This window comes from Neltuma alba, unplaced genomic scaffold, assembly GCF_004799145.2.
Source record: "Neltuma alba isolate B1F8T4 unplaced genomic scaffold, ASM479914v2 tig00012252_pilon, whole genome shotgun sequence".
In the NCBI taxonomy this organism is placed as follows: Eukaryota; Viridiplantae; Streptophyta; class Magnoliopsida; order Fabales; family Fabaceae; genus Neltuma; species Neltuma alba.
In genome coordinates, this window is record NW_021636778.1 from 144128 (window position 1) to 172032 (window position 27905).

The 27905-nt window shown below is 37.2% G+C and overlaps 1 protein-coding gene and 1 pseudogene across 2 annotated transcripts; both read left to right on the forward strand.

Moving 5' to 3' along the window:
- The first annotated feature begins 352 nt into the window (after positions 1-352).
- On the forward strand, positions 353-21119 carry LOC114725425 (cysteine-rich receptor-like protein kinase 10; annotated as a pseudogene).
- LOC114725432 (cysteine-rich receptor-like protein kinase 25) lies at positions 8677-27820 on the forward strand. Of its 2 annotated transcripts, XM_028911949.1 has the most exons (3): positions 8677-8684; positions 26552-27342; positions 27474-27820. In XM_028911949.1, exon 2 carries the CDS (start codon positions 26580-26582, stop codon positions 27339-27341), a length of 762 nt encoding a protein of 253 aa, XP_028767782.1. In that variant the 5' UTR covers positions 8677-8684; positions 26552-26579; the 3' UTR covers position 27342; positions 27474-27820. The 2 variants fall into 2 exon arrangements, with proteins under 2 accessions (XP_028767782.1, XP_028767783.1); XM_028911950.1 differs by lacking the exon at positions 8677-8684 and having other exon boundaries at positions 26545-27344; positions 27479-27820.
- The last annotated feature ends 85 nt before the right edge of the window (positions 27821-27905 follow it).

Consider the following 27905-nt stretch of genomic DNA (forward strand, 5'->3'; position numbering starts at 1 on the left):
TCACTCCTATTTATCTTACTCTTTCTTATCCAAATTTTTTCACATATTTTTTATTTATTATAAGAACATATTTAAAAATAAAATATATTTTTAATATATTTATTATTTTTAACTAATTATTTATTTTTCGTAAATGAGTTATATGATATAAAAAAGTGATTTTTTTTGGAAGAATTAGAATGAGATCCTAATAAAAGAAAATAATTATAAAATAAATTTTAAATGTTACCATTCTTTACATTGTAACTTGTTATTACATACTGTTTCGACTGTTATTAGAATGTTTTTATGATTATTTTCTTTTTATGGGATTTAGATTGTAATCCCCCTCCCTCCTCCCAACTCCCAACCAAATTTAGTTGACTTGCGTCGACCTTCTCCATCTCCGAGCACATCTCTTCCTGCCACTGCAATATCGTCTTCCTCGTGATTCTCCCCTTCCGGCCATTGAGGTACACACCATAAGAACTGCACAAACTATCTGATGTCCATGGTCATCGCTTCCCTCAAAATTGTCTCGCTCTTGCTTATTAGCCTCCTCTTTTCTCCTACAAATGAAGCGCAGGTTACTTATGTTCACCACAATTGCTCTCCCAGCATAACCTTCGCTGCCAACAGTGCTTTTCAATCGGACCGAATGACACTCTTCTCTTCCTTAGCTTTCGCCAACACCGACTTCTACAACGCCACCGTTGTCGGTGGCGGCGACGCCGTCCACGGCCTCTTCATGTGTCGGGGTGACGTCAACCTCTCGATGTGCCACCAGTGCGTCGTTAACGCAACCCAACGATTATCTTCCGAGTGCCGAGTTTCGAAGGAGGCAATAATCTGGTACGACGAGTGCTTGCTTCGCTATTCTAACCGTTTCTTCTTCTCCACCGTTGACACGAGGCCTAGACTCAGCCTCTTCGACGCCGGAAGTGTCTCAAACCAGGCAAGCTTCATGAGAACATTGTACGATATAATGAACAAGACGGCAGATGAGGCGGCTAAACCTCCTGTTGGGAAAAAGAAGTATGCGACCGGAACAGCGAATTTCTCAGGGTTTCAAACTATGTATTGTCTAGCACAGTGCACGCCGGACCTTTCGCCGTCAGATTGCAGAAGTTGCCTGAGTGGTGTGATTGGGGAACTTAAGTGGTGTTGTGGTGGGAAGCAAGGAGGAAGAGTGCTGTACCCGAGCTGTAATGTTCGCTATGAGTCGTACCCTTTCTATCAATCGGAAGCTGCGAGTGTTCCTCCTGCAAATACTGGTTCCCAAGGTAAAGCTCTCACCTATATGCAGATGGTATTTCCTTGAATCTTTATAGTTTCTAATCTGTTTGGTGATTTGGGTATTAGTTTGCGAAAATTGAGAGTTTAAAAGCAAAACCGTGGGGGAAAACCCACTGAACAGAGAATGAAATAAAAGCAGGGGAGTGTTCAAAATTGTGGAGAAAGAGCTAAGTGGAATAAAAGAAATACGAGAAAAGCTTGACTGAGGAACATGAATGAAGTAACTTTGGTTGCTCAATTATTGTCATGAATTTATCGTGAATTTGCCATATTAAATATACCTGCTTTTCTCTGTTCTTGGGATGATTCAGGAAAAGGTGGAATCTCATCGGGGGCGATTGTTGCTATTGTGGTTCCAACTTCTGTGGCTGTCCTAGTATTTATAGTCGGCATCTGTTGCTTGAGGAAACGAACAACGAAGAAGTACGACTCTGTTGCCGAAGGAAAATGTAAGGATGTCCATAGTATCAGCATACCAGACCTTTTGCTCTTTTTGGTTCATATTTGCTCGCTCTTCTATTTTCACTTTATCTCATCATTCACACGCAACATTTGGTTGTGTAGCTGCATTTGACATCGGCAATGTGGATTCACTGCAATATGATTTCAGTACAATTGAAGCAGCCACGAACAAGTTCTCTGTAGTTAACAAGATTGGTGAAGGCGGGTTTGGACCGGTTTACAAGGTACCAAGTTTGTGTGCTTTATTGGTTTTTAACATGAAGGAAATTTGGCCACTCCGTATATGTATGTGGACTTAATGTTTGAAATTCAGGGGACGCTTGCAAATGGACTAGAAATTGCTGTGAAGAGACTCTCCCGAACATCTAGACGTGGTGCAGAAGAATTTAAGAATGAAGTAGAGGTGCTGGCCAGGCTACAACATAGATATTTAGTGAGACTTCTAGGTTTCTGCGTACATGGAGAAGAGAGGATACTTGTTTATGAATATATGCCCAACAAAAGTCTTGATCGCATTCTTTTTGGTAGGTCCATCTATATCAATTCTGCATAGTTCACACTTATTATGCGTGATTTTAGTCTTCCAACTTTTGCTCATTATGTTTGAGACTAAAATGGAGGAAGCTTTGCTTCACTTTTTTTTTTTTCCCGGTCAATATATTTTTCTTTTATTTGACATTTCTCAAACTTCTTTTTTAATGCGTAGACCCTGAAATGCAAAGGCAGCTAGACTGGACAAAACGTTATGACATTGTGAAAGGAATTGCTCGAGGGATTCAATATCTACATGAAGATGCAACACTTAAAATCATACATCTTGATCTTCAACTTTCCAATATACTATTGGATAGTGATATGAATCCAAAAATCTCTAATTTTGGTATAGCAATAATTTTTCCGATCGATCAAGCTCAAGGAAAGAACAATCCCATTGTGGGAAAAAAGTAAGGACAAGTTTACATATCCCTACAATCTTACTCAAATATCTTGAAAATTTCTCTTAAACAAAGAAATAACTGCCACCAGCCCAGATTACTATGCAAATTTCCCCACACTAACAGTTCTCTTTTGATGGTTTGATGTTTTAGTGGCTATTTATCTCCTGAATATGTTATGCATGGAGAGTTTTCTGTTAAGTCTGATGTGTACAGTTTCGGCTTCCTTCTATTGGAGATTATAAGTGGGAAGAGGAATACTTCATATCGAGTGGAGGCTGGTAAGGACTTGCTTAGCAATGTGAGTATATCAAACACCACTCTCTCTAGTTTGATTCAAACGAATCATTTACTTTATGTGAAAAGGATAAATATTGTTACACCGATGTAACAAATAGGTGACAACATTTTGAAACAGGCGTGGAAACTTTGGAAAGATGGAGAGCCCTTAGACTTGTTGGACCCCACAATAAGCGAATCTTGTGCTCGAAATGAAGTCTTGAGATGCATCCACATTGGTCTGCTGTGTGTTCAACCAGATCCAGCAGATAGACCTTCAATGGCATCCATTATTCTGATGCTTGATAGTTACTCTCTTATACTGCCAACCCCTTCGCAGCCTGCATTTTTCGACCCTAGTTCAGAAGAAGAATCTGTATTGTGATAGTTAATGCAACGGAGGAGTATCATCCTGCGATGGTGATAATCGTGTTGAGCCATCCAAAATGTTGACTAGCTAGGAACCTAATGACTCATGATTGGACAGTTCTTTGTCCTGTTCAAGAAAGATAACATTTAAAGATTGATATAAAATAATGACTTTACCTTCATATATGCACATATATATAGAGAGACTAAAACTTTAAAAATAAAAATTTTCCATTGACTTTTCAACGTTGTTCTTATTTTTTTTAGTTACAATTTGACTTTTGGAATGTTGTAAAAATATTTTAAATTGGTGGCATAAAAACATTAGTGATAATTTTAAGTAGAAAACTTAATGTTGAAAAATAACCGTGAGTGTTAGTACTGCCTCCTCTAGCACCCACCTGCCAAATTGGAGAAGACCAAGTTGAAGGGGTGATATCTGATGGTTCTGGTAAAGCTACTTCTAGTTTGGTTTTCATCCGTATTAGGGATCAGCTTAAGGGGATATTTGGGTAGAAACAAAATCATGATTTTAAAAGTGTTTTTACTGTATACAAAGTAAATATATAGAGGAATTTGTTTTGTTTTGTGGAAAAATGTTTTTGAGTGGGAAGTGCAACTGAAGCGTGTTGCTGGAGATCAAAGTGAAAGTGTGCTTGCTCATGATTTAGCAAAAGAAGGAAGAACTACTACAGCTATTTTGAATGGCTGTCCGCCTCATCTGCGGACTTTGGCAGGTAAAGATTGATTGGCATTTAATCCTCTTCTTCCTTCAATTTATAGTTAGGCCTTGGCCTTTTTTTATACCCAAAAAAAAAAAACGAAATTCCGTAAATGACAAGGACAAGCATCTAAAAGCACAGCAGAAGAAAATCCTCCTTTAGCCCAGGCGTCAGCAAGAGTATTTTCTTATCTTGCAATATAATTAATAAAAAGCTCCCAATTGAACTCTATAAAGTGTCTATCTTACATACTACATGTTTTTTCTGTTAAAATTTTAAAACGCAATTTTTCCAAATCAAGTATAGTAAAATTTTTCTTCCCTCTCTATTTCACTCACACCAAAGATAGGGTAAAAATACTTTATTATCATGCTATGATTATTTGGATTTTTTGTTTCCTGGTATTTGACTTAAATATTTAGATTTGAAATACAATCCAAGGCCAATAAGAGTGAATGTATATTATCATCCTCAATCCTTTACCAAGACGCATGGAGTGGCTTTCCGAAAAGGTCTGCATGACACGGCTATCAACGACTCAATTCCACAAGTGAACATACGGCTGATTATAGTAATAAAATAGCTCGGGGTAGTATTCCAAGTGCTAAACTTATAAGGAGATTAAATTTATACTAATTAGTAAATTTAGCTCTAATGCAATATAATGATTGTATGGGAATAAAAATTTGTAAAAAGATAAAGAATAAAAGAAACAAATATTGACTCAATCAATAGTGTCACAGGATAATTGAAATTAAATTTTAGTTAGGATGACTAAACTTCATTATTATAGTGGATATTCTTTCTATATTATCCTAGTTATCCCTCGGTTAACTAGCTTAATCCTCTCTTGTGCAATCTAAAGACGTAATCAAACCATGAAATAATTATAATGTAAGTCACATTGAATTCCTAATATATCTTTAATTCTGTTATCCGTGTCTAAGTCTTCAAAGCTCGGTATTTTCTTTCTTCTTTTTTGACACGCTGCCACCTCCCACTCTCTGTGCGACATGGATCTTATCTCTTCAAGTAACTCCGGCCGCCGCTGGTGTCGACTTATGTCAGTCTCCGCGGCTAGCTGAACTACCTCATCTGCATCCGAATCCACAACTGGTCTCCTTGAACCCTTATCCCATGCCATTTTGAGAACGCCCATAGTTCTGCCGTCAGGCTGCTGTCAGCGGCGCCATGGTGAGAGATGAAACCTCCAATGAACGTGCCGTCCTCTCGCCTAAGAGCTCCGCCGCACCCAACTCCCAAAGAAGGCGTGAAAGCCCCATCGAAGTTTAGCTTAGTCCACCCAAGTTGCTGCCTCTGCCACTGCGCTTCAGTGTCTCTGACCACATGTCCATTTAACCTTGTGAGCTTTCTTGCATCCCCCTGCACGCAATAGATCTTGCCATTTTCTTCATCTCCCATTCCTACAAGTATACTCATTAATTAGATATCATGACCGTAGTTAAGAAATCTCAATCTTATGATTGAGATGGAAAGTAAATAGAAATAGGGGAGAAAATGTCAGTTTTACAATGCTGCAGTGCCTTCTCATGTTTTCAACTCTAGCCTAGGTAGTTTCCATTTCGCGCTCGTCAACATTACAGACAAAATCATCATCAGAAGGAAAATTTGAGGAAAATTAAAGAACTCAAGCTAAAATGTTAAAATAAATTTTAAATAGAGAAAAAGTGGATATCTAATTACAATCTGTATTATATGTAGGCTAATTTAGAAATTATAGAATAAAAATTATACAAATTTTGTAATAAAAAGAGTGTCATGCGCCCACACGCACTTGTCAATATCATATCAACACCGATGATCAGTTTTTCTTCTTCTTCTTCTTTTTTTTTTGGTTTCAAATGAAATACAAGATCATGGATAGAGACATGCAAAGAAAGACAAAACCAAACCAAACCAAATCAGGGCTTTTTATTATCCTTCCTAGCATCGGATATGGTGCTTTGGGTTTCTGGTAATCTGAACAGAAACCCAAATTCGGAAGTCACCGGAAGAGGGCTACGTAGGCAGAGGTGAATGTTGTTCAAGGTGGCTTCATATTATTTCACGTTGGTAGAGGAGATGACTATCACGCTGAAGAATGGGGGAATTCTGTGGGGTTTAGAGATTGCAAGGAACTTGGGTTTCTGGCTATGTGGATGGAATCGGACTGTCCGGAACTTGTGGAGGGTATTGGTAGTCCTGGGCCAGGAGGAGGGCCCATAAGAGGATCTTCTACGCGGGATAGGCAGCGGCTTGAATAGAGAGCGGGAACTGCTCCTCGTCTGGTGTGGGCGTGAGGCGAACAGCGTGGCGGACAGACCGGCGAAACAAGCTTTGGGTTGCCCGGAGGGAGTTGTCTGTTTTTCTCAGACTGCAGAGTGTACTCGGCACGTTTTGAGCTAGGCTTGTAGTCTTAAAAATTGATTATCTCTTTATTTTGTCGAAATTAAATTATAAAAACCTCATTTCTATTTTAAAAATGTGTATAAATCTTCCTTAAAATTAAAATGTATATTTCACACACTTTTTTTATATGATTGACATTCTATTTTTTATACATCAAATCATTAGTTAATCGTTAAGTTTAATTTTTAAACTTTTATTTTGATTAAAATATTCTTTAACATAAATATTATTTAAACATTTATATCTATATAAAAAAATTATTTTTAACGTAAGAAAAATGAATTATAATACATGTAATTTAAAATTTTTGTGAAATTTATTTATTTACATTTCTTTTAGATGGGTAAGAAATATTTTAGATGCTTATTTTTTACCAGATAATATAAATTATGTGAGTTTGAGAATTATATAAATTATTTAAATTTATAATTTTAAATTTTTAAACAAAAATTTTGTTTCAAACATTTATAAGTTATTTGATCAATTATTTGTTTATTTAAAAAATAATTAATTTTTCATTTAATTTTTTTATGTTTATATAAACCAAATTACTTAATTTTCTGTTCCACTATAATAAAAACTTTAAAGAAATAATTATTTATAAGAAATAAAAAATTGAAGTAAAGAAAAAAATTTAAATTCTTCTAAATAATACTATGAAGAGTAAATTAATAAAGAAAAAAATTTCAACATAAATTTTAATTAAAGAGTTTTTTTTTAAAATATTGTTGGCACAGTTAATAATTTAGACTTAAACAAATATTTTTAAAATAGACAAGAGATATTGTTGTTCTTCTTCCCGTTGGAGTTCCAAAGACGGTAGATGTAAACGCGTAGACTAATTCACTTTTCGGGAATTCTAGGAAACGAACAAAGAAGAGAGAGAAAGTTAGAGAGAGAACGTGTGAGCTTTTCCTTCCCATGACAACAATTGACGACAACCTCCCGAAACAACCACCTGACCGTCCGATGGACGGAACAGAGGAAGTGAAGGGAGGTAGTAAACGCGAACAGAGCACGAATGAGATTAGGGAGATGGATACTCCTCAACAACAGACAGCTGAAGTAGGGAACCTGCGCATAACACAAAGCGATGAAATGCTGAGAGGAAAGTTGCAACGGAAAGAAGGAGAATTCACAGGAAATATTTCGATTACACCGAGAGACGAAGACTGGATGAACACTAAAGAATGTGTTGAAGTGCCGGTGCAAGAAACAATCCTGTCCTACAGAGAAGTCCTGAAGCCAAGGAATGACGACAGAGAAGGGTCACAGAGAAAGGAACAACAGGAGGAGATTTGGGATGGCAACCTACTGTTAAACAATGAACAGGAATTATTCAAGGGTGTATCTGTCAAAGACTCAGTAGCAGGACCAATAATCGAATTCTCTGAAGAAGAAAGGAGGAGACTTGCTAAAAGATGGGAATTTTCCCTTATCATCAAGTTGTTGGGAGGTACGATGGGCTTTATGCGGATGAGGAGACATATCCAAACCATGTGGGGAAAAGGTGGGAATGTAGATCTCTCATATATCGGTAACGGGTATATGATAGCTACCTTCCAAAACATAGATGATTATTACTTCGCGATTGAGGGCGGGCCATGGCTGATCCAAAATCACTACCTGACAGTTCAAACATGGAAACCTAATTTCAACCCCTGGAATGAAAAGATTCAAAGGGTGACTGTATGGGTTCGTCTTCTTGGACTTCCTGGAGACTATTATGACAAGAAATTTTTCTTCCACCTGGGGAATAAAATAGGGAAAGCGATCAAGGTTGATGAAATGACCTACCTAAGAGCTCGAAGAATGTATGCCAGAATGTGTGTAGAAATTGACCTGAATGCTCCACTTCTTCCAGCGTATACAGTGGACGGAAACAGATTGAAGATAGAGTATGAAGGACTCCATATGATCTGCTTTGTCTGCGGAAAGTTTGGCCATGATTCGACACACTGTCCATCTAGGAAAAACCAAGAGGAAGCATGGAATAACACACACAGGAATCCCGAAGAAGAGAAAAATGCTGAAGAACACACCAAAACTCCGGTCAACAATCCGGCGAGTGTGTATGGGGAATGGATGGTGGCACAAAGACCAAAAAGAGGACGACGGCCTGTCACGAAAGAAAACAGGGCAGAAGAAGATCAGAGGAGAGGATACAGGGCGGCGAGTAGAATAGGTGTTGACTCTAGATTCACAGTGCTCGAGATGGAAGAGGGAAGAGAAGGTAGCGAGAGATCTGAGAAGGAAACCCGGATGCCACTGAAAGACCTCTCCAACCAAACCGAAAAAGAAGCAAGTCGAGGATCTGACATGGGGGCACCTAGGAAATACACAGGGGGAGCAAAGCAGAAGAAAGAGAATCAGAAAAAAGGAGCAGAGTTAAGAGAGAGAAAATCAAATGAGACAAAAAAGAAAGAGGAAGTACAAGGGAGGGAAAAGGAGGAAAATGAAAAGAGAGACAAGGAGAAGGACACGGAGGCCTCGAAGAGTGCGAAAGGGGAATCTCAAAGGAGTCAAAATGGGGAAAAACTAAAGGGAGCAAAAAATGAGACCAATAAGGAAGCAAAAGCCCAAAATGAGGTCAAGCAAAAAAGACAGCCCAAGACACAACCCAATACAATAGGAAAGGCACTAGACACAGAGATGGATGAAAATACCGTGGAACACTCCTTGGAAAGTCTACCAGAGGAAGTGGAAGAAACAATGGAAGTGGACCAGCCCAAACCACCCGACCCATTAGAAAATTATGAGCCTTTGGGGCTATCAGATGTGGAACGGGATATGCTAGGATCAAAGGAGAACAGTGGAGATGAGAAGCAGAAGAGTGAGATCGCTATAGATAGCGATGGTGATTCACGTGATCAGTAAGCGTGGTCGTAATCTTTTTCTGATTGTCATTATGATTTTAGTTTGGAATGCAAGAGGAGCAGCCGGAAGAGAATTCGGTTATGCTTTGAAGGAAATGGGGAGGAAATTTAAACCTAAGATAGTAGTCCTTGTTGAACCAAGGTGCAATAGCGACTCAGCACAGAGAGTTCTTAAAAGACTGGGATTTAAATACCAGGAAGTAGTGCCGGCAGTGGGAATGTCAGGGGGCATCTGGGTCCTCTGGAATAATGACAACATCCAATTTAAGGTTTTAGAGAGACATAGACAGTACCTTCACGGAAAAATTTCTGGAATTGGCATTAGATGTTGGTGCTTCACTGCAATCTATGCTAGCCCAAGAGAACCGGAAAGGAAAGAACTCTAGGTAGAACTCAAGAGAATATCTAGTACGATGAATTCTCCCTGGCTCCTTACTGGAGACTTCAATGACATTAAGCACCCATCTGAACAGAGAGGAGGAATACCTGTTAGGGAGAGTAAATGCAGAAGATTTAAAAACAATATAGATGAGTGCAAGCTGATAGACATGGGCTCAGAAGGACCAAAATACACTTGGAGAGGGCCTATCATCCAAAATGCAAGCCGAATGTACAAAAAGCTAGATAGAGCTCTCTGCAATGCAAACTGGAGAAATCTGTTCCATGAGGCATTCGTGAAAGTTGGACCAAGGATAAACTCTGATCATCACCCACTATGCATATACTTGAACAATACAAGGGGTAATATAACTGCGCGTCCTTTCTGGTTTGAAGCAGCCTGGCTACTTCATAACTAGTTCAGAGAAATGCTGAAAGAAAATTGGACAGGGGTAAAAGAGTTGGATGTGGAATTAAATGACCTGACACCAAGATTACAGGAGTGGAATAGCAACACCTTTGGTCATATAGCAAGGAAAAAAAATGAGCTGTTGGGAAGAATTGCTGGGATTCAGAAACATAATCAAGATAAAACTAACCTTTATTTGGAAGATTTGGAAAGGAAATTGAAGAAAGAACTGCTCGAAATACAGGAGAGGGAAGAGATCTTGTGGTTTCAAAAAGCAAGGACCAAATGGTTACAGGATGGGGATCGCAACACAAGATTCTATCATACGAAAACCTCCATCCGGAGAAGGAAGAATCGAGTATCAACTCTAAAGGATGGAGACAACAAGTGGGTTGAAGGCAAAGAGAATGTCGGAAAATTGATCATGGAATTCTTCAAAAATTTATTCCACGAGGAGGATGAAGAAATGCAATGGACTCAAACAGTCCATCAATGGCCAGAGATTAATGAAGAAGCCTGGGAAGATTTAAGTGGAGAGGTTACAAGAGAAGAAATAAGGAGTGCAATATTTTCAATTGGAGGATTCAAAGCTCCAGGAGAAGATGGCTACCCAGCAGTTTTCTTCCAAAAGAATTGGGAAGTAGTTGGAGAAAGTGTTTACAACAGCATAAAGAAACTTTGGGAGGAACCAGAAAGAATAGGGGATGTGAACCAGACTCTTTTGACTTTAATACCCAAGGTGGACAACCCGGTAGGAGTTAACCAATTCAAGCCTATCTCGTTATGTAATGTGGGATATAAATGTTTATCAAAAATCTTGGTGCAGCGTTTGAAGAGCATTTTGGACAAGATAGTGTCCCCCTTCCAAGCAAGTTTTGTTCCAGGAAAGAATATACATGACAACATTATAGTAGTGGAGGAAATGATTCATACCATGAGAAGGAAAAGAGGTAAGAAGGGCTATATGGCAATAAAAGTGGATCTAGAGAAAGCTTATGATCGAATGAGCTGGAAGTTTTTAGACAAGGTGTTAAAAGAAGTCAAATGCCCGGATACAATGAGAAGAAGAGTAATGCAGTGTGTAACATCGACTTCCATCAAGATCCTATGGCATGGTGAAAAACTTGAACAATTCTTCCCTTCTAGGGGTGTGCGACAAGGAGATCCAATCTCTCCTTATCTCTTTGTGCTTGGAATGGAAAAGCTCACACACATCATTTTAGATAGAGTGAGAGAGAAACAGTGGAGAGGAGTGAGAGCAGGCAGAAATGGACCAACAATTTCACATATGATGTTCACCGATGACCTCGTGCTCTTTGCCGAGGCTAATACTAACCAGATTGATCTTATTTTGAATTGCTTGCAGGATTTCAGCAGGTGCTCGGGACATAAAGTGAGCAGCGACAAAACCCAAATATATTTCTCCCCAAATGTAAACGCGGAAACCAAGAGGAATATATGTGGAAGATGCAAATTCAAGCAAGTGGACGATCTAGGAAGATATCTAGGAGCTGAGATTGTGCATTACAGGAAAAGAAGTAGAAAATACAGCACTGTCATGGACAAATTGAAAAAAAGGCTAAACGGTTGGAAGGCAAAAAGTCTATCATTAGCCGGTAGAATGACACTTGTGAAAACGGTTATAGGATCTATGGCCCTCTACCCTATGCAGCACGACAGGCTTCCACAGGGCACAATTAAATCGATGGAGCAAGAACAAAGAAAGTTCATATGGGGAGAACAGGGGGAGACAAGAAAAAGACACCTAGTGTCTTGGAAGACCTTATGTAGACCGAAAGGGTGTGGGGGAGCAGACATTAAGTCTTTAGAGTGTATGAATGAAGCGTTTCTTCTGAAGCTACTATGGAAAATTGATACTTCTCCGAATGAGCTGTGGGTCCAAGTGCTTCAAGCAAAATATGGAGAAAGGGGGGAAAATCAAGGGGTCAAAATAGCAAAGAATTATGATTCTAGATTGTGGAGAGAACTAATAAAGATGGCAGATACCTATCAGAAACTGATAATGAAAGAAGTTAGGAATGGTCATAACACCTTTGTTTGGTCAGATAGATGGGTCCATGGAGAACAGACACTAAGCTCATATCTACCGGTAGAAGCGAATGTGAATAAGAACCTAAGAGTTAAAGACCTTATAGATGAAAATGGGGTGTGGAGAACTGCAGAGATTGAACAATGGTTACCAAGAGACACTCTGGACAGAATAACAAGAACCGTACCACCATATTGCAGAGATGGTGAGGAAGACAGGTTGAAATGGATGCTGACGGGGGATGGACAATTCTCTACTAAAAGTGCTTATAAGTGGCTTTTAGGATGTCAGAATGGAACGGGAAGCCAGTTTTGGAAGACCGTGTGGAAGCTACAGGTACCAGAAAGAGTCAGAGCGTTCATATGGATAGCAGGACACAACAGGTTATTGACAGGCAACCTAATGAAAAAATGGGACGGTAGCTCCGGGCTATGTCAGCTCTGCAACTATTGTGAAGAAGACGGGTTACACGCCTTGAGAGACTGTACATGGGCAAAGCAAATCTGGAAAAGGCTTGTGCAAAGGGATGAGGAAGAGGGGTTCTTCAAAGCGAACTGGAGAAACTGGCTAGAAAACAATCTGAATAACAAAGCCAGAAGGAAAGAATGTACATTCTGGCCTGAACTTTTTGCAATCAGCTGCTGGTCTATTTGGCGATGGAGAAATCTAAGAATCCATGGACATGAGGAGGAAGTACCAAAAAATGCCGCTTTCATCATCAAACAATACCATGCTAATTATATGAGGAGATGGAACGGTGAACCCATGCAGCAAGGAGATGGAGAAATGTGCTTCATAAGCTGGAAACTACCTAGGGAGGGCTGGTGTAAGGTGAATACGGATGGCACGATGAAAAGAAGGGGTGAGGCAGGATGTGGAGGGCTTATTAGAGGAGATGAAGGAGAGTGGATCCGAGGCTTCTCGAGTAAACTTAATGTTGGAACTGCAAGAGAAGCCGAAGCGTGGGGGATATGGGAAGGCATGCAACTTTGTTGGGAGCTGGGGTTCAAGAAAATAGAAGTTGAAAGTGATGATGCTACTTTAATTTCGGAACTCACCATAAAGGGGAAAATTCCAGGATGCTACTTAATCTCAAGAAAGATAGAGGAGCTCACTGCTCGTGACTGGGAAGTAAGATTCATGTATATCCAGAGAGAAGGAAATCGGAGCGCAGACATTCTAGCGAACCTAAGCTGGAAACAGGATGACATAAAGTCCATATGGGTCAAACCACCGGATGAAGTCAAAGAAGCGTTGCAAAACGATCGTTGTGGTCATGGCGTATACCGCCAAGTGTACTCTTGAAGTTGTAACTTGTCTAGGCTTTGCCTCTCTTGTCACCAAAAAAAAAAACGCGTAGACTAATTCAGCTTATGGAGCTTCTTGTTATCGTCTTCTTCCCCAAAAAAACGAAGATATCGAAACCTTCCCTGAGTCCCTTCCCAATTGCTTATTGAGCTTCTCAATGATCAACCAGAACTGCAACTGAACTTGCCATAGAAATATCTATGCACAATAACAATCAATTAGATGCCACCGACAGAGTCTTCACCTTTGCTTACCGTGTCGTCCCTGGTTACGCCTTCCTCCAAAATTTCTTCCTCTTGTTTATTCGCTTCCTGTTTTCTCCTACAACTGAACGCAGGTTACTTCTCTTCACCACAACAGCTCTTCCCACAAAACCTTCGCTGCCAATAGTGACTTCCAATCCGACCGCACCGCACCACACTCCTCTCTTCCTTATCTTCGAGAAACACGCCCAACACCGACTTCTACCATGCCACCGTTGTCGGTGGAGGCGACACCGTCTATAGCCTCTTCATGTGCCGAGGTGACGTCAACCTCTCGATGTGCCACCACTGCCTTGTCAACGCAGCCCAACGATTATCTTCCGAGTGCGGAGTTTTGAAGGAGGCAATAATCTGGTACGACGAGTGCTTGCTTCGCTATTGTAACTGTCCCTTCTTCTCCACCGTCGACACGAGGCCTAGAGTCGTCCTCGGGAACACGGGAAGTGTCTCAAACCAGGCAAGCTTCATGAGAACATTGCATGATACAATGAACGAGACGGCAGATGAGGCGGCTAAACCTGCTGTTGGGAAAAAGAAGTCTGCGACCGGAACAGTGAATTTCTCAGCGTTTCAAACTGTGTATTGTCTAGCACAGTGCACGGTGGACCTTTCACCGTCAGATTGCAGAAGTTGCCTGAGTGATGTGATTGGGGAACTTCACGGGTGTTGTAGTGGGAAGCAAGGAGGAAGAGTGCTGTACCCGAGCTGTAATGTTCGCTGTGAGTTGCGCCCTTTCTATCAGTCGGAAGCTGCAAGTGTTCCCCCCACAAATACTACTGGTTCCCAAGGTAAAGCTCTCACCTTGGTGATTTTGGTATTAGTTTGCGAGAAAATTGAAAGTTTAAAAGCAAAACCGTGGGGGGAAACCCACTGAACAGCGAGTGAAATAAAAGCAGGGAGGGTTCAAAATTGTGGAGAAAAAGTTAAGGGGGTGTTTGGATGAAACCAAACTATAGTTTGGAGAATAGCTTTTGGAGAATAGATTTTGGGATGAATAGATTCTGGAATGAATAGATTTTATGAAAAAGTGATTTTGAAAAGTGAGAGTGCTTGGATAGTTGTTATCAGAAGCACTTTTATATATACAAATTACTAAAAAAAGATATAAGTTAATATGATAATTACAGAAAAATAGATTTTATGATGTATTTTAATTTGAAGGAATAAAATTGTTAATAATATATTTTTTATTAACATAATTAATAGTACATAAGATAATATAATTAATAAATAATTAATATGTATATATATTTATAAAATATAAGATTAAATATGTTTATAAAAAAATATGTTTATAAAAAACATAACAAGATACATATCCTATAGGCTCTCACACTCTCCCTTTTTTCTCCAAAAGCAAAAAAATTTTGCTTTTTTCAAAACCATGGTTTTGGATTGGTTTTGGTTTTTGGGTGGGTGTTTGGGTGATTTATTCCCCAAACTATGGTTTGGGGTGTCACCCAAACACCCCCTAAGTGGACTAGAAGAACAAATACGAGAAAAGATTGACTGAGGAACATGAATGATGTAAATTTGGTTGCTCAATTATTGCCACGAATTTACCATGTTAAATATACTTGCTTTCTCTGTTCTTTCTATCAAATAGAGGGTGCTGAGGACCTGCTTAGCTATGTGAGTATATCAAACGCTACCCTCTCTAGTTTGATTCAAACGAATCATTTGTTTTCTTTCAAAAGGACAAATACTGTGATCCCATTATAACAAATAGCTGACAACATTTGATACAGGCCTGGAAACTTTGGAAGGATGGAGAACCCTTGGAACTGTTGGACCCCACAATAAGAGAATCTTACACTCCAGATGAAGTTATGAGATGCATCCACATTGGTCTGCTGTGTGTTCAAGAAGATCCAGCTGAGAGACCTTCAATGTCATCCATAGTTCTGATGCTTGATAGTCACTCTGTGACTCTGCCAACCCCTTCAAAGCCTGCATTTTTCGTCCATAGCGGAACTGATCCAAACATGCCAAAGTTGCTATTTGGTCAATCTACGACCAAGTCAGCACCAATGTCAGTGAATGAGATGTCTGTTAGTGAAGTGATACCTCGGTAAGCTTAAAAGTTGGAGGTTTTTGCAAACGTGCCTCTGTCAAGTGGCTGGTCTATTGAGGCAACGTTGCTTCTTTTTTAGTGTGAATTACAGGTGATTCAGGCAACGTTGTGTTTATATATAGCCATGAGGTCTCTAGATGACTTCTTATGTTCCTTTTGTAATATTTTGGGTTGAATCCACCAATAATTATTTGCCCTGCAAAGTGTCAATTTTGCGTTGTAGCAGACTCGGAAGTTAGGAAGTATAGTGACATGCCATCCAACGTATATCTGGTCTCTGGTTTTAAGTTCTCATTTACTGATTAACATCACAAACACAAACGTCTAGAAGGAAAAGTTTGAGTTTGTCGTTTTGCTAGCAGCAGCAGCAAAACGGCTTTTCTATGCGTTTAGAAGGATTTCTGCAGCAGATGAGCAACAATAAACAACCAACAATGTGAAGCACTATGCCCCTAGTTTATTCGCTTCATTCAGGAAAGATTTAATAGAGATTACAAATGAAAGCATCATGATCCATCCAGGGCGCAGAAGAAGAAGGAGACGAACTTTCCACCATGTATAGTGCAACAGAGGGGGATCATCCTGCGATGGGGACAATCGGAGCCATCCAAATTCACGGCTAGCAAGGAACCTCACGAGTGATGATGACTCACGACTTCACAGTTGTGTCCTGCTCAAGAAAAATAACATTTAAAGATTGATATAAATAATACTCCTCCACTTCTTAGTATAGGACCTGATTGGAGAGTTAATGTTGGTTGTAAATATAAAACCTATTTTATATGATTATCAATTTTTTTTAGATTAATTTTATTGATATTCCATCAACAATAATCAAGTAGGAGGAAAAAAAAAGTTAAAAAAATGTTTAGGACGTTTAAAAAAAAATCATGTTAAATAATTTAATTAATATTTTTAATCTACTTAAATTAGTTAATTAGATTTTATATTAAGAATTAGAGAAATATTACCTCCGGTTCTAAGAAATGGTTTTTTTTTTTTCCTGTCATGTAGGCGCTCTTGCTGGATAAAAGCTTTAAATATAAACGTTTGCCATTGATTTTTTTTTTTTCCTTTTGAAGTTGTTCTTAATTTTTGTACTTCCAACTTGATTTTCCGAGTGTTATAAAAATATTTTATAATGGTATAAAAAAAAAGTTATTGATAATTTGAAGAAGAAAAGCAATGAAAATTTGCGAGTGTCCGTGTTGTGCCCTTATCTGGCACCGGTCTGCAAATGAGAAAGAGCAGAGAAGTCGAAAATTGATTTGCTTCTGTTATTGCACTCATCGTAAAAAGGACGCCCACCTGTCCCCGTCCTCCCTTTCGGGGGCTTAATTCCGTGTTGTTCTCGCCATTTGAGAAAGACGAACATCATTATCCACCCAATAAAAATAATAAGAAGAAAAAACTAACCTTTTATTTTGTCTTATTTATATTTTCCCTATTTTGAATGTATGCATTTTACTTTAAATTTTGACACTATTAAAATTAATGAAATATACTCTCTTTTGCCTTATATATAAGTTTTAAATTTAAAAAAAGTATGGTACATTTTATAAGTTTCAATTTAAATTTGTTTTAATATTAATGTATTTTTTTTTTAATTTTATTTTTTATTGTTTATTGTCCATTTTATAAGATATAAAAAAGTGAATTTTTAAAAAGATCTTAATAAAAAAAATAATTATAAAATAAGTTGGAAGTTGTTATTCTTTGAATCAAGGGGTGTTTGGGAAACTCAAAACCATGGTTTCAGAAGTACTTTTTCGTAAAACGAGATAATCTCTTTCATATATTTATTTCGTAATCCGTAAAAACACTTTTGAAACCATTGTTTGGTTTCTATCCAAACACCCCTCAATCGATCATTAAAAAAAGATTTTTTTGATAATTAAATTCTCCCTTCTTCTTCTTCTGGTTGACCTGCGTCGACCTTCTCCATCACCGATCACATCTCTCCCTGCCCCTGCAATATCGTCTTCCTCATGATTCTCCCTTTTTAGCCATTGAGATACACACCGTAAGAACCGCACAAACTTCGTCCATGGTCATCGCTTCTCTCAAAATTGTCTCTTTCTTGCTTATTAGCGTCCTCTTTTCTCCTGCAAATGAAGCACAGGTTACTTATCTTCACCACAATTGCTCTCCCAACATAACCTTCGCCGCCAACAGTGCTTTTCAATCGGACCGAACGACGCTCTTCTCTTCCTTAGCTTTCGCCAACACCGACTTCTACAACGCCACGGTTGTCGGTGCCGGCGGCACGGTCCACGGCCTCTTTATGTGTCGGGGTGACGTCAACCTCTCGATGTGCCACCAGTGCGTCGTTAACGCTACCCAACGATTATCTTCCGAGTGCCGAGTTTCGAAGGAGGCAATAATCTGGTACGACGAGTGCTTGCTTCGCTATTCTAACCGTTTCTTCTTCTCCACCGTTGACACGAGGCCTAGACTCAGGTTCTTCGACGCCGGAAGTGTCTCAAACCAGGCAAGCTTCATGAGAACATTGTACGATATAATGAACAAGACGGCAGACGAGGCGGCTAGACCTCCTGTTGGGAAAAAGAAGTATGCGACCGGAACAGCGAATTTCTCAGGGTTTCAAACTATGTATTGTCTAGCACAGTGCACGCCGGACCTTTCGCCGTCAGATTGCAAAAGTTGCCTGAGTGGTGTGATTCGGGAACTTAAGTGGTGTTGTGGTGGGAAGCAAGGAGGAAGAGTGCTGTACCCGAGCTGTAATGTTCGCTATGAGTCGTACCCTTTCTATCAATCGGAAGCTGCGAGTGTTCCTCCTGCAAATACTGGTTCCCAAGGTAAAGCTCTCACCTATATGCAGATGGTATTTCCTTGAATCTTTATAGTTTCTAATCTGTTCGGTGATTTGGGTGTTAGTTTGCGAAAATTGAGAGTTTAAAAGCAAAACCGTGGGGGAAAACCCACTGAACAGAGAGTGAAATAAAAGCAGGGGAGGGTTCAAAATTGTGGAGAAAGAGCTAAGTGGAATAAAAGAAATACGAGAAAAGCTTGACTGAGGAACATGAATGAAGTAACTTTGGTTGCTCAATTATTTTCATGAATTTATCGTGAATTTGCCATATTAAATATACCCGCCTTTCTCTGTTCTTGGGATGATTCAGGAAAAGGTGGAATCTCATCGGGGGCGATTGTTGCTATTGTGGTTCCAACTTCTGTGGCTGTCCTAGTATTTATAGTCGGCATCTGTTGCTTGAGGAAACGAACAACGAAGAAGTACGACTCTGTTGCCGAAGGAAAATGTAAGGATGTCCATAGTATCAGCATACCAGACCTTTTGCTTTTTTTGGTTCATATTTGCTCGCTCTTCTATTTTCACTTTATCTCATCATTCACACGCAACATTTGGTTGTGTAGCTGCATTTGACATCGGCAATGTGGATTCACTGCAATATGATTTCAGTACAATTGAAGCAGCCACGAACAAGTTCTCTGTATTTAACGAGATTGGTCGAGGCGGGTCTGGAAGGGTTTACAAGGTACCAAGTTTGTGTGCTTTATTGGTTTTTAACATGAAGGAAATTTGGCTACTCCGTATATGTATGTGGACTTAATGTTTGAAATTCAGGGGACGCTTGCAAATGGACTAGAGATTGCTGTGAAGAGGCTCTCCCGAAGATCTGGACATGGTGTAGAAGTATTTAAGAATGAAGTAGAGGTGCTTGCCAGGCTACAACATAGATATGTAGTGAGACTTCTAGGTTTCTGCGTACATGGAGAAGAGAGGATAGTTGTTTATGAATATATGTCCAACAAAAGTCTCGATTGCATTCTTTTTGGTAGGTCCATCTACATGAATTCTGCATAGTTCACACTTATTATGCCTGATTTTAGTCTTCCAACTTTTGCTCATTATGTTTGAGACTAAAATAAAGGAAGCTTTGCTTCACAAAGGCATAGATTGTACAAAACCTTTTGTCAATTTACTTTTCTTATATTTGACATTTCTCAAAATTATTTTTCAATGCATAGATCCTGCAATGCAAAGGCAGCTCGATTGGACAAAACGTTATGATATTATCAGAGGAATTGTTCGAGGGATTCAATATTTACATGAAGATGCAACACCTAAAATTATACATTGTGATCTTAAACTTGCGAATATATTATTGGATAATGATATGAATCCAAAAATCTCAGATTTTGGTTTGGCAACAAGTTTTCCGATTGATCAAACTCAAAGACAGATGGATCTCATTGTGGGAACATAGTAAGAACAAATTCCCATATCCTTACAACTTTACTCAAATATCTTGAAAAATTCACTTAGACAAAGAAAGAACTGCTAACAGTCCAGATTGCTATGCAATTTTCCCTACACTAACAGTTCTCTTTTGATGGTTCGACGTTTTAGTCGTTATATGTGTCCCGACTATGTTGTGCGTGGAGAGTTGTCTGTTAAGTCTGATGTGTTCAGCTTCGGCGTTCTTTTAATGGAGATTATAAGTGGAACGGAGATTAGTCCTTCCTATCCAATGGAGGATACTGAGAGCATTAGCTATGTGAGTACAAAAAACATTACTTTCTCTAGTGTGATTCAAACTAATCATTCGTTTTCTGTCAAAAGGATAAATACGGTGATCCCAATATAACAAATAGCTGACAATATTTTGAAACAGGCGTGGAAACTTTGGAACGATGGGAAATCCTTGGAATTGTTGGACCTCACAATAAGAGAATCTTGTGCTCCAGATGAAGTAATGAGATGCATCCACATTGGTCTGCTGTGTGTTCAACCTGATCCAGCAGAGAGGCCTTCAATGTCATCCATAGTTCTGATGCTTGAAAATTATCCTATGACTCTGCCAACCCCTTCGCTGCCTGCATCTGTTTTGCGAAGGGGAGCATCTGTTTTGCGAAGGGGAGCTTGTCGAAACATTCTTGGTCAATCTACGACCGACACACTACCAATGTCAGTCAACGAGATGTCGTTTAGTGAATTAATGCCTCGGTAAGCTTGAAAGTTGGAGGTTTTAATGCATGTGCCTCTGTCTAAGTGGTTGGTCTATTCAGGCACTGTTTTATTTATAGCCATAATGTCGGCAGATGAATTCTTGCGCTCCTTCTGTAATATTTCTAGTTGAGTCCCCCAATAATAATTGGTCTTGCAAAGTGTCACTTTTGCATTGTAGCAGATTTGGAAGTTGGAAAGTGCATGACACGCCATCCAACATAGTTTGATTTATTGATTAACATCATAAACAAACACAAATGGCAGAGGGAAAATTTGGATCTGTCACTGGGATAAAGTGAAAATTTGTGTTGGAAGTATATGATGGAGAACTATGGGTATTTAAGTGTGTGTTTAGATTAGAAGTGAGAAAAGTAATTTTTATTTTATCTGATTTTTGCAAATACAAGTTAGGTTAAAAATTTAGTAATATAATGTAATTTATGTTTAAATTGACTTTTGTAAAGAAATCAGTTAACAAACTGAAACTTGATTGGATAATTAACAAACAAGCAAGTTTAGATATAAAATAACTGAAAAAAATATTAATTATATTAAATAATAAACACATATATATGATATACAAATAATGTGATGATTCTAGGAGAAGTATTAAAATTAAAAATTATAGAAAAAATCAATGATTTGAAACCCGGACTGGACTGGACGATTGAACCAGTTCAGCTGTCAGCCGGTCACTTTGTCGGCTCAGTTTGGAGCTTTTAACTGCCTGAGGGGTTAAGTCGGTTTCAACCGCCTAGAACGGCTTTTAGGCCGGAAGCCGGATTTGAACCGGGAACCGAAGCGGTTTACAAGTAACCGGGCGGCCCGGAAAAAAAAAAAAAGAAGGTGAAGGGAAAACTGGGGAAGGAGAGGGATTAACATCGGAAAAAAAGAGAAAAGATGGAGATTGAAACTCATCATAAAAAATACTATTGTTTTTTGTTGGCTACCATAAGACGAATGAAGAAAGCAGCAGAATGCTTAAGAAATCTTAGAACTCAAAACCCAGAGGGAGCTGAAGGGGCAATGAAAGGGAGCCAAGAAGACGAAGAGAAGCCATATCCACATATGAAATAGAGAGAATAAAAGGCTCGGTTTGAATTGATACTTGCTTTTCATTTTGCATCTGACATCCTACGCACTGTGCACTTTTGAGTTTTGAATTTCTTAAGTTTTAGTTTTTCAATTAAAAAATAATGGAGATTTTCGAATCTTTCTGGACGTTAGAAGGATTGAAGAATTGATACATCCATCAACACATCCCATCACTTACTAATCTTAATTATCAATATTAATTATATAGCTTCACTACCCGCTTAGGAAAGAATTTATAAGCTATGTTATTTTTCACTGTACCTACATTATATTTTTTAATTTTTATAATTATGATTTACATGTATAATTGATATAAAGATAAAAGTATATTAGCATAGATAATGCATTATTTTAATTATGATTATAATGGGTTGAATTTCTTCCAAAATCATGAAATTTAATTATTTAATTGTTTTTTCAAATTAACTAACAATTTAATATTTTATTTTTTACATATACATTATTATATATGTCTATAATATTAATATTTTATTTAATTATTGCATCACTGGTTCAACCAGACGATTTAACCGATCTGACCATTTGAATTATGACCTGCTGATCTTTCCGCTCGATATCTTATCCGACTTTTAAAACATTAGAAAAAATAGTTAATATATTATTGAAAAAAATTGAAAATAATAAAAGAATTAAGTAAATACATTTAAGGAATAAAAATGTATATAAATTAGAAATACTAATGTAAATTTTTTTAACCAAATCCATATATATTTTTTAATATGGAGAACTTATATATTATTTTTCATAAATTAAAAATTAAAAGAAATGAGAAAATAAAAAGGATTATTACCGCGAGTTCTAACAACACGCGAAAATAATACTACTACTCGTACTCTTTAATATAAGACTTTATTTGATTTTTATTTTGTTTCTAAATATAAGAGTTTAATTTTTTCTCAAAGTAGTCCTTCTAATAATAATAATTCTAGCTAATACACTTGATTAGTAAAGATATTTTAGAAAAACAATACCTATTTATTATAAATAACTAACTTAACTTCTTTTCTTAATATCCTCAAATTAGTCAACTATCTCTTATAATTAGGACTGAAGGTAATATTTTTGAAGAACTTATTTAATTTTTATTTTGATATTAAATATAAGACTTTAATTTTTTTTTAGGTAGTACTTATAATAATAATAGTTCTAATTAATACACTTGATTAGTAAGAATATTTTAAAGAACATAACACATACTCCTCCAGTCCTTAATATAAGACCCAATTCTTGAGTTGGTTTTGGTCTTAAATATAAGACCTATTTTTCATATTTATCAATTTTCTCTAAATTACCCCTATATATTCTCCCTCAACCATAATCAAGTAGAAAAGGGAGATGGGGTATTAAGAAAAATGATTACGGTGTTTTAAGAAAAATGTCCTTAATTTAATCAAATTAGTTAAATGGGGTTTACATTAAAGACTAGAGGAGTATTTATTATAAACAACTAACTTAACTAATTTTTTAACAACTAACTTAACTAATTTTTTTAATTTACTTAAATTAATTAATTAGTTTTTATATTAAATATCAGAAGTAGTATAATCCGACGTGCTGGATCAAAACACAACTTGAATCCCAAATCATTAAAAAAAAAACAAAAAGATTTATAACCGCGACTTTGCTGGCGGCATCAATTAGCATCGCTCTTCTTGAACCAACATCCTCAATTTTTTTTCCCAGTGTTATGCTCCTACTGAAACAATTAATAAAAAATGAATTCGGTTGAAAAAATTTAAAAAATTAGTTAATTTAGTTATTTGTAATAGTAATTTATCATAAACTATCCTCTTTAATTTGTGTATTGAAACTATCTTTTCATGAGAACCTTTTACAACCAATAGAAATATCTTGAGAAAGAATTATAAATCTGAGAAATAAAATAAATTAAAATTTTATATTTAAAACCAAATCTATTTTCTAACTAGATTTTATACTACTTTTGATTTTTAATACAATACTTAATTGACTACTTTGAAAAGATTAATGAAATGACTGAATTACTTAATTATGATATATGTTATATAATTTCTTTAAAAATATTTATACGTATTATTAGATTATATATCAATTTATAAGTAAGACAAATTAATTTAAAAGGAAACAATAAATATAAATATAACTTCCTTAATTAACATCCATGAATTAGTCAAATGGTAAAAATATTATTCAGTCCTCCCTACCGCGGAGATAGGTGAGAAAGATGGTGAATTCCGATCATGCTTATGACCGACGCTTACCCTCTATTTGGATGGGAAGAAAAGTTGAAAGGGAAAAAAAAAAAGAGAAGAGAGAAAATGAAGAGAGAAAATATTATCACCTCTCATATTTGGATGGATAAGAGGAAACATAAAGAAAAAAAACATGAGTAAATATATGAATGAATAAAATATCCTTTCTATTATATCAAAATATGTCTTCATTAAAATCAAATTAAATATAATAATGAAAAACCATATTTACATTAACATAATTATATAATTTAAAATCAAATTATTTGATAAAGATATATTGTCATGTTATTATATTTTAATATCAAATCATTTTGTAAAAAAAAGAAAAAAAACATTTTGTGTAATGTAATGTTAAAAAAACCCAAAACAACAACTCTATTTGTTTTTTCTTTCAGTTCATTTTAGAATAATTTTTTAAATTTTAGTTATTTTATTTTTCAATCAAGCAAACATAGAAGAAAGACTTGATAATAATAAATAAAGTGAAAAAAATAGGTATTATTTTGCTAAAAAATATATATGTAAGGGTAGAAAAGAAAAATATGTCTTATTCTCATTTTCTCTTTATATAGAGAGAGAAAAGTTGGGAGAAAAATAGACTGTGGGACCCATTTTATTTTCTCTTTAATTTTTTTCCTCCCACTTTTCTTCTCTCATCCAAACAGAGAAAAAATTACTTTTCCTCCTATTTTCTTTCCTAGTTTTCCTTCCTCTCTTATTTTCGCTCCACCCAAACATACAAACATGGTATTAAACCCCTGGAAAAGTTCGTATTTGCTTAATTACTTTTCAGCGCAAGTTGAGGCCCATTCTGAAGGAGACTTTTTTCATTCTAAACGACTTTCTGTCCGCACTTTTTTGTGCTCCGTCTGCCAATAATTAATTGGCCTCACGAAATGTCAATTTTACAATGCAGCAAACGTGGAAACTAGTAACATGCCTTCCCATATTTTCAACTCTGGCGTCTACATTTCATTTCACACTCGTCAACCCTTGCACGCAAAATCATCTGAAGGAAAATTTGGGTCAACTGTTTGTCCATTTTACCGCAGCAGCAGCAGCATATCATTCCTATGCACTCACAAGGTTTCCGGCAACTTAACATGAATAATAATAAGCAACCAATACCCCGAAGCACTTAATTAACTAGCCACTAGTTTATAAGCCTGATCTTGAAAGGATTTGACACAGCTCGCACACAGTATATATCATTATCTCACCCAAGGAAAAAATAAAAATAAAATGATCACATGATGTCAAACTTTCCACCATCAGCAGTGAATGTACTACTTTGATCTTATTTATATGGTGGAGAAAAGAAATCTTTTGATCATATTTATAAGTCATATCATTTAAAGTTTTAATATGAATGTATTGTTTTGTCTTTCATTTATTATAATGTAGATACTTATTTTTTTTAAAAAATGTATGCATATTAAATAAGAGTAAAGTTTAAAAATAATTATATTTTAATAGACAGTTGATACAATTTAAATTTTTTTTAATTTGTATGAAACATACTAAAAATGTCTTATAAATAGAACTAGATGAATATATATTAATAAAACGGCCGGGGTAGCTAGTATCATATCCTGCAATTAATCTCCAGAAGAATTTGAAACTCAACACCATGCCCAGTGGGAAGCGTGATGACTTACACATTAATATGGATGTATAGAAATACTACCTCTGGTCCTTAATATAAGACCCTGTTTGACTTTTATTTTGGTCCTAAATATAAGACCCCAATCCATTCTATCTCTCATATTTATACATTTTTTCCAAAGTAGCCCTTCTAACAATGATAGTTCTAGTCAATATACTTGATTAACAATGATATTTTAGAAAAAACAACACTTATTTAGGACAAATAACTAACTCAACTTACTTCCTTAATCTTCTCAAATTAGTCAACTGGCTTTTATAATTAGGACCGGAGGTAGTAATTTATCAGCAGATTCTAGAAGGATTTGAAATTAGTTATACATTGTGATCCATAATGAAGGGGGAAAAAAGCGGAATGGGATTTTATCAGACACTAGTGCCCCATCTTTGAAGATGATGAAGAACTTTCAAAGAATTAAATAATAATGATAACAGGTTACTCCTTCAGTTTTAAATATAATACTCATTTTATAGTGTAATTTATTATACTACAAAATAGGTCTTATATTTAAGAACGGAGGAGTATAATTCAACCACGACAACATTAACTTTTCAGCCATCAAAATGGACTTCAACTGCAAACCAATTATTATTTTCTATATGCACCGAGATTTTTCGTCATTTTGGTGGGACCAGGAAGCTCCAATTGGTTCTTTGTTTCCTTTTTTTTAAGTGAAATTTTGTGTGTTTGGTTCAATAAAATTTATCGAAACATAATTGCTAAGCTGCAGAAGTGAACAACTAGAACCGAACATCATCAAGATGCCTAGTTCCAACTCAAAGTACGTTGTTTTATTCCTCTCCTTTAGCTTCCTAATCTTTCTAACGGAAGCCGATCCAATTTACAGTGCTCATGCTTGCACAGATTCCATTACTTATAAACCAAAAACCACCTTTGAAACCAACCTCAACCTCCTCCTCTCTTCTCTTCCTTCTAAAGCCAGCGACGGCAGCCATTTCTACCGAACAAGAACAGGAAATGCCGCCCCCGATGCCGTCAACGGCCTCTTCCTCTGCCGCGGCGATATCCTTGCAGCCGCTTGCCAAGAATGCGTCTCCGCCGCAGCCGAAGAGATAAAACGCCGTTGCCCAGACCAGAAAGAAGCCATAATCTGGTACGACGTCTGCATGCTTCGATACTCCAACCAGTCTTTCAACAAAATCGTACCTTCCACTGACCTGTCTAATACGAAGGAAATAGCGCCGGAGGACAAGGATAGGTTCAATGAATTGCTGTCCGGGTTGCTGAATTCTGTGGCGGCGAAAGTTTTGAAATCTCAGACCAAGTTCGCGACGGATCAAGTGAACTTCACAACAACAGAGACTCTGTATGGATTAGAACAGTGCACCCCCGACCTGACTGTGTTCGACTGTAATACTTGTTTGAGAAGCGCCATCGCTGCTGTTCCGAACTGCTGCGACGGAAAACGAGGAGCCACGGTGTTGCTCCCTGCCTGCAACATCAGATATGAATTCTACCCATTTTTCAATTCCCCGCCTCCGGTCACTCACTCCCTTCCCTGAGGTAAACGGCAAATAAGACGTATTTCTTGGTCTCAGTCCATTTAAGTTGTTGTTGTTATTATTATCAGTATATTTACTTCGCTTAAGATCTGGTTCTAGGCTGCTAAGTTTTCCCCTTTCCTGAATTTGCAGAGTTCGTTTATAGATGAGTGGCACGTACGATTCAGAATGAAACTATTGGGACAATGTTGTCGGAGAAATTCAAGACTTGTTTCCGATCATCAGCTCAATCAAGAATAAAGTAACAGCCTAGCTTTTAGTGTTAATCAAAGGTTGCTTGTGATATCTTCTAGCATAAACTACATCAAGGGCCACTGCAGAGACCATCGAGAGCCTCGCAAATGGACCTGACGCACTTCTACATGCATTATGTGCATTTTCTTTTCTTTTTTGTTTTTGTTATGAGATGTAATAGGTGGGAAAAAATGCGTATGAAATGTTAGATAATAAAATGAAGAGTGCACTTTTAATGCTTCTTCAAAATCTCGATCTCAAGACATCATCAACCCTTCTACCTATGTAGTGCTCCCTCCACTAGTACTTCTAATTACTACATGTCTTCTT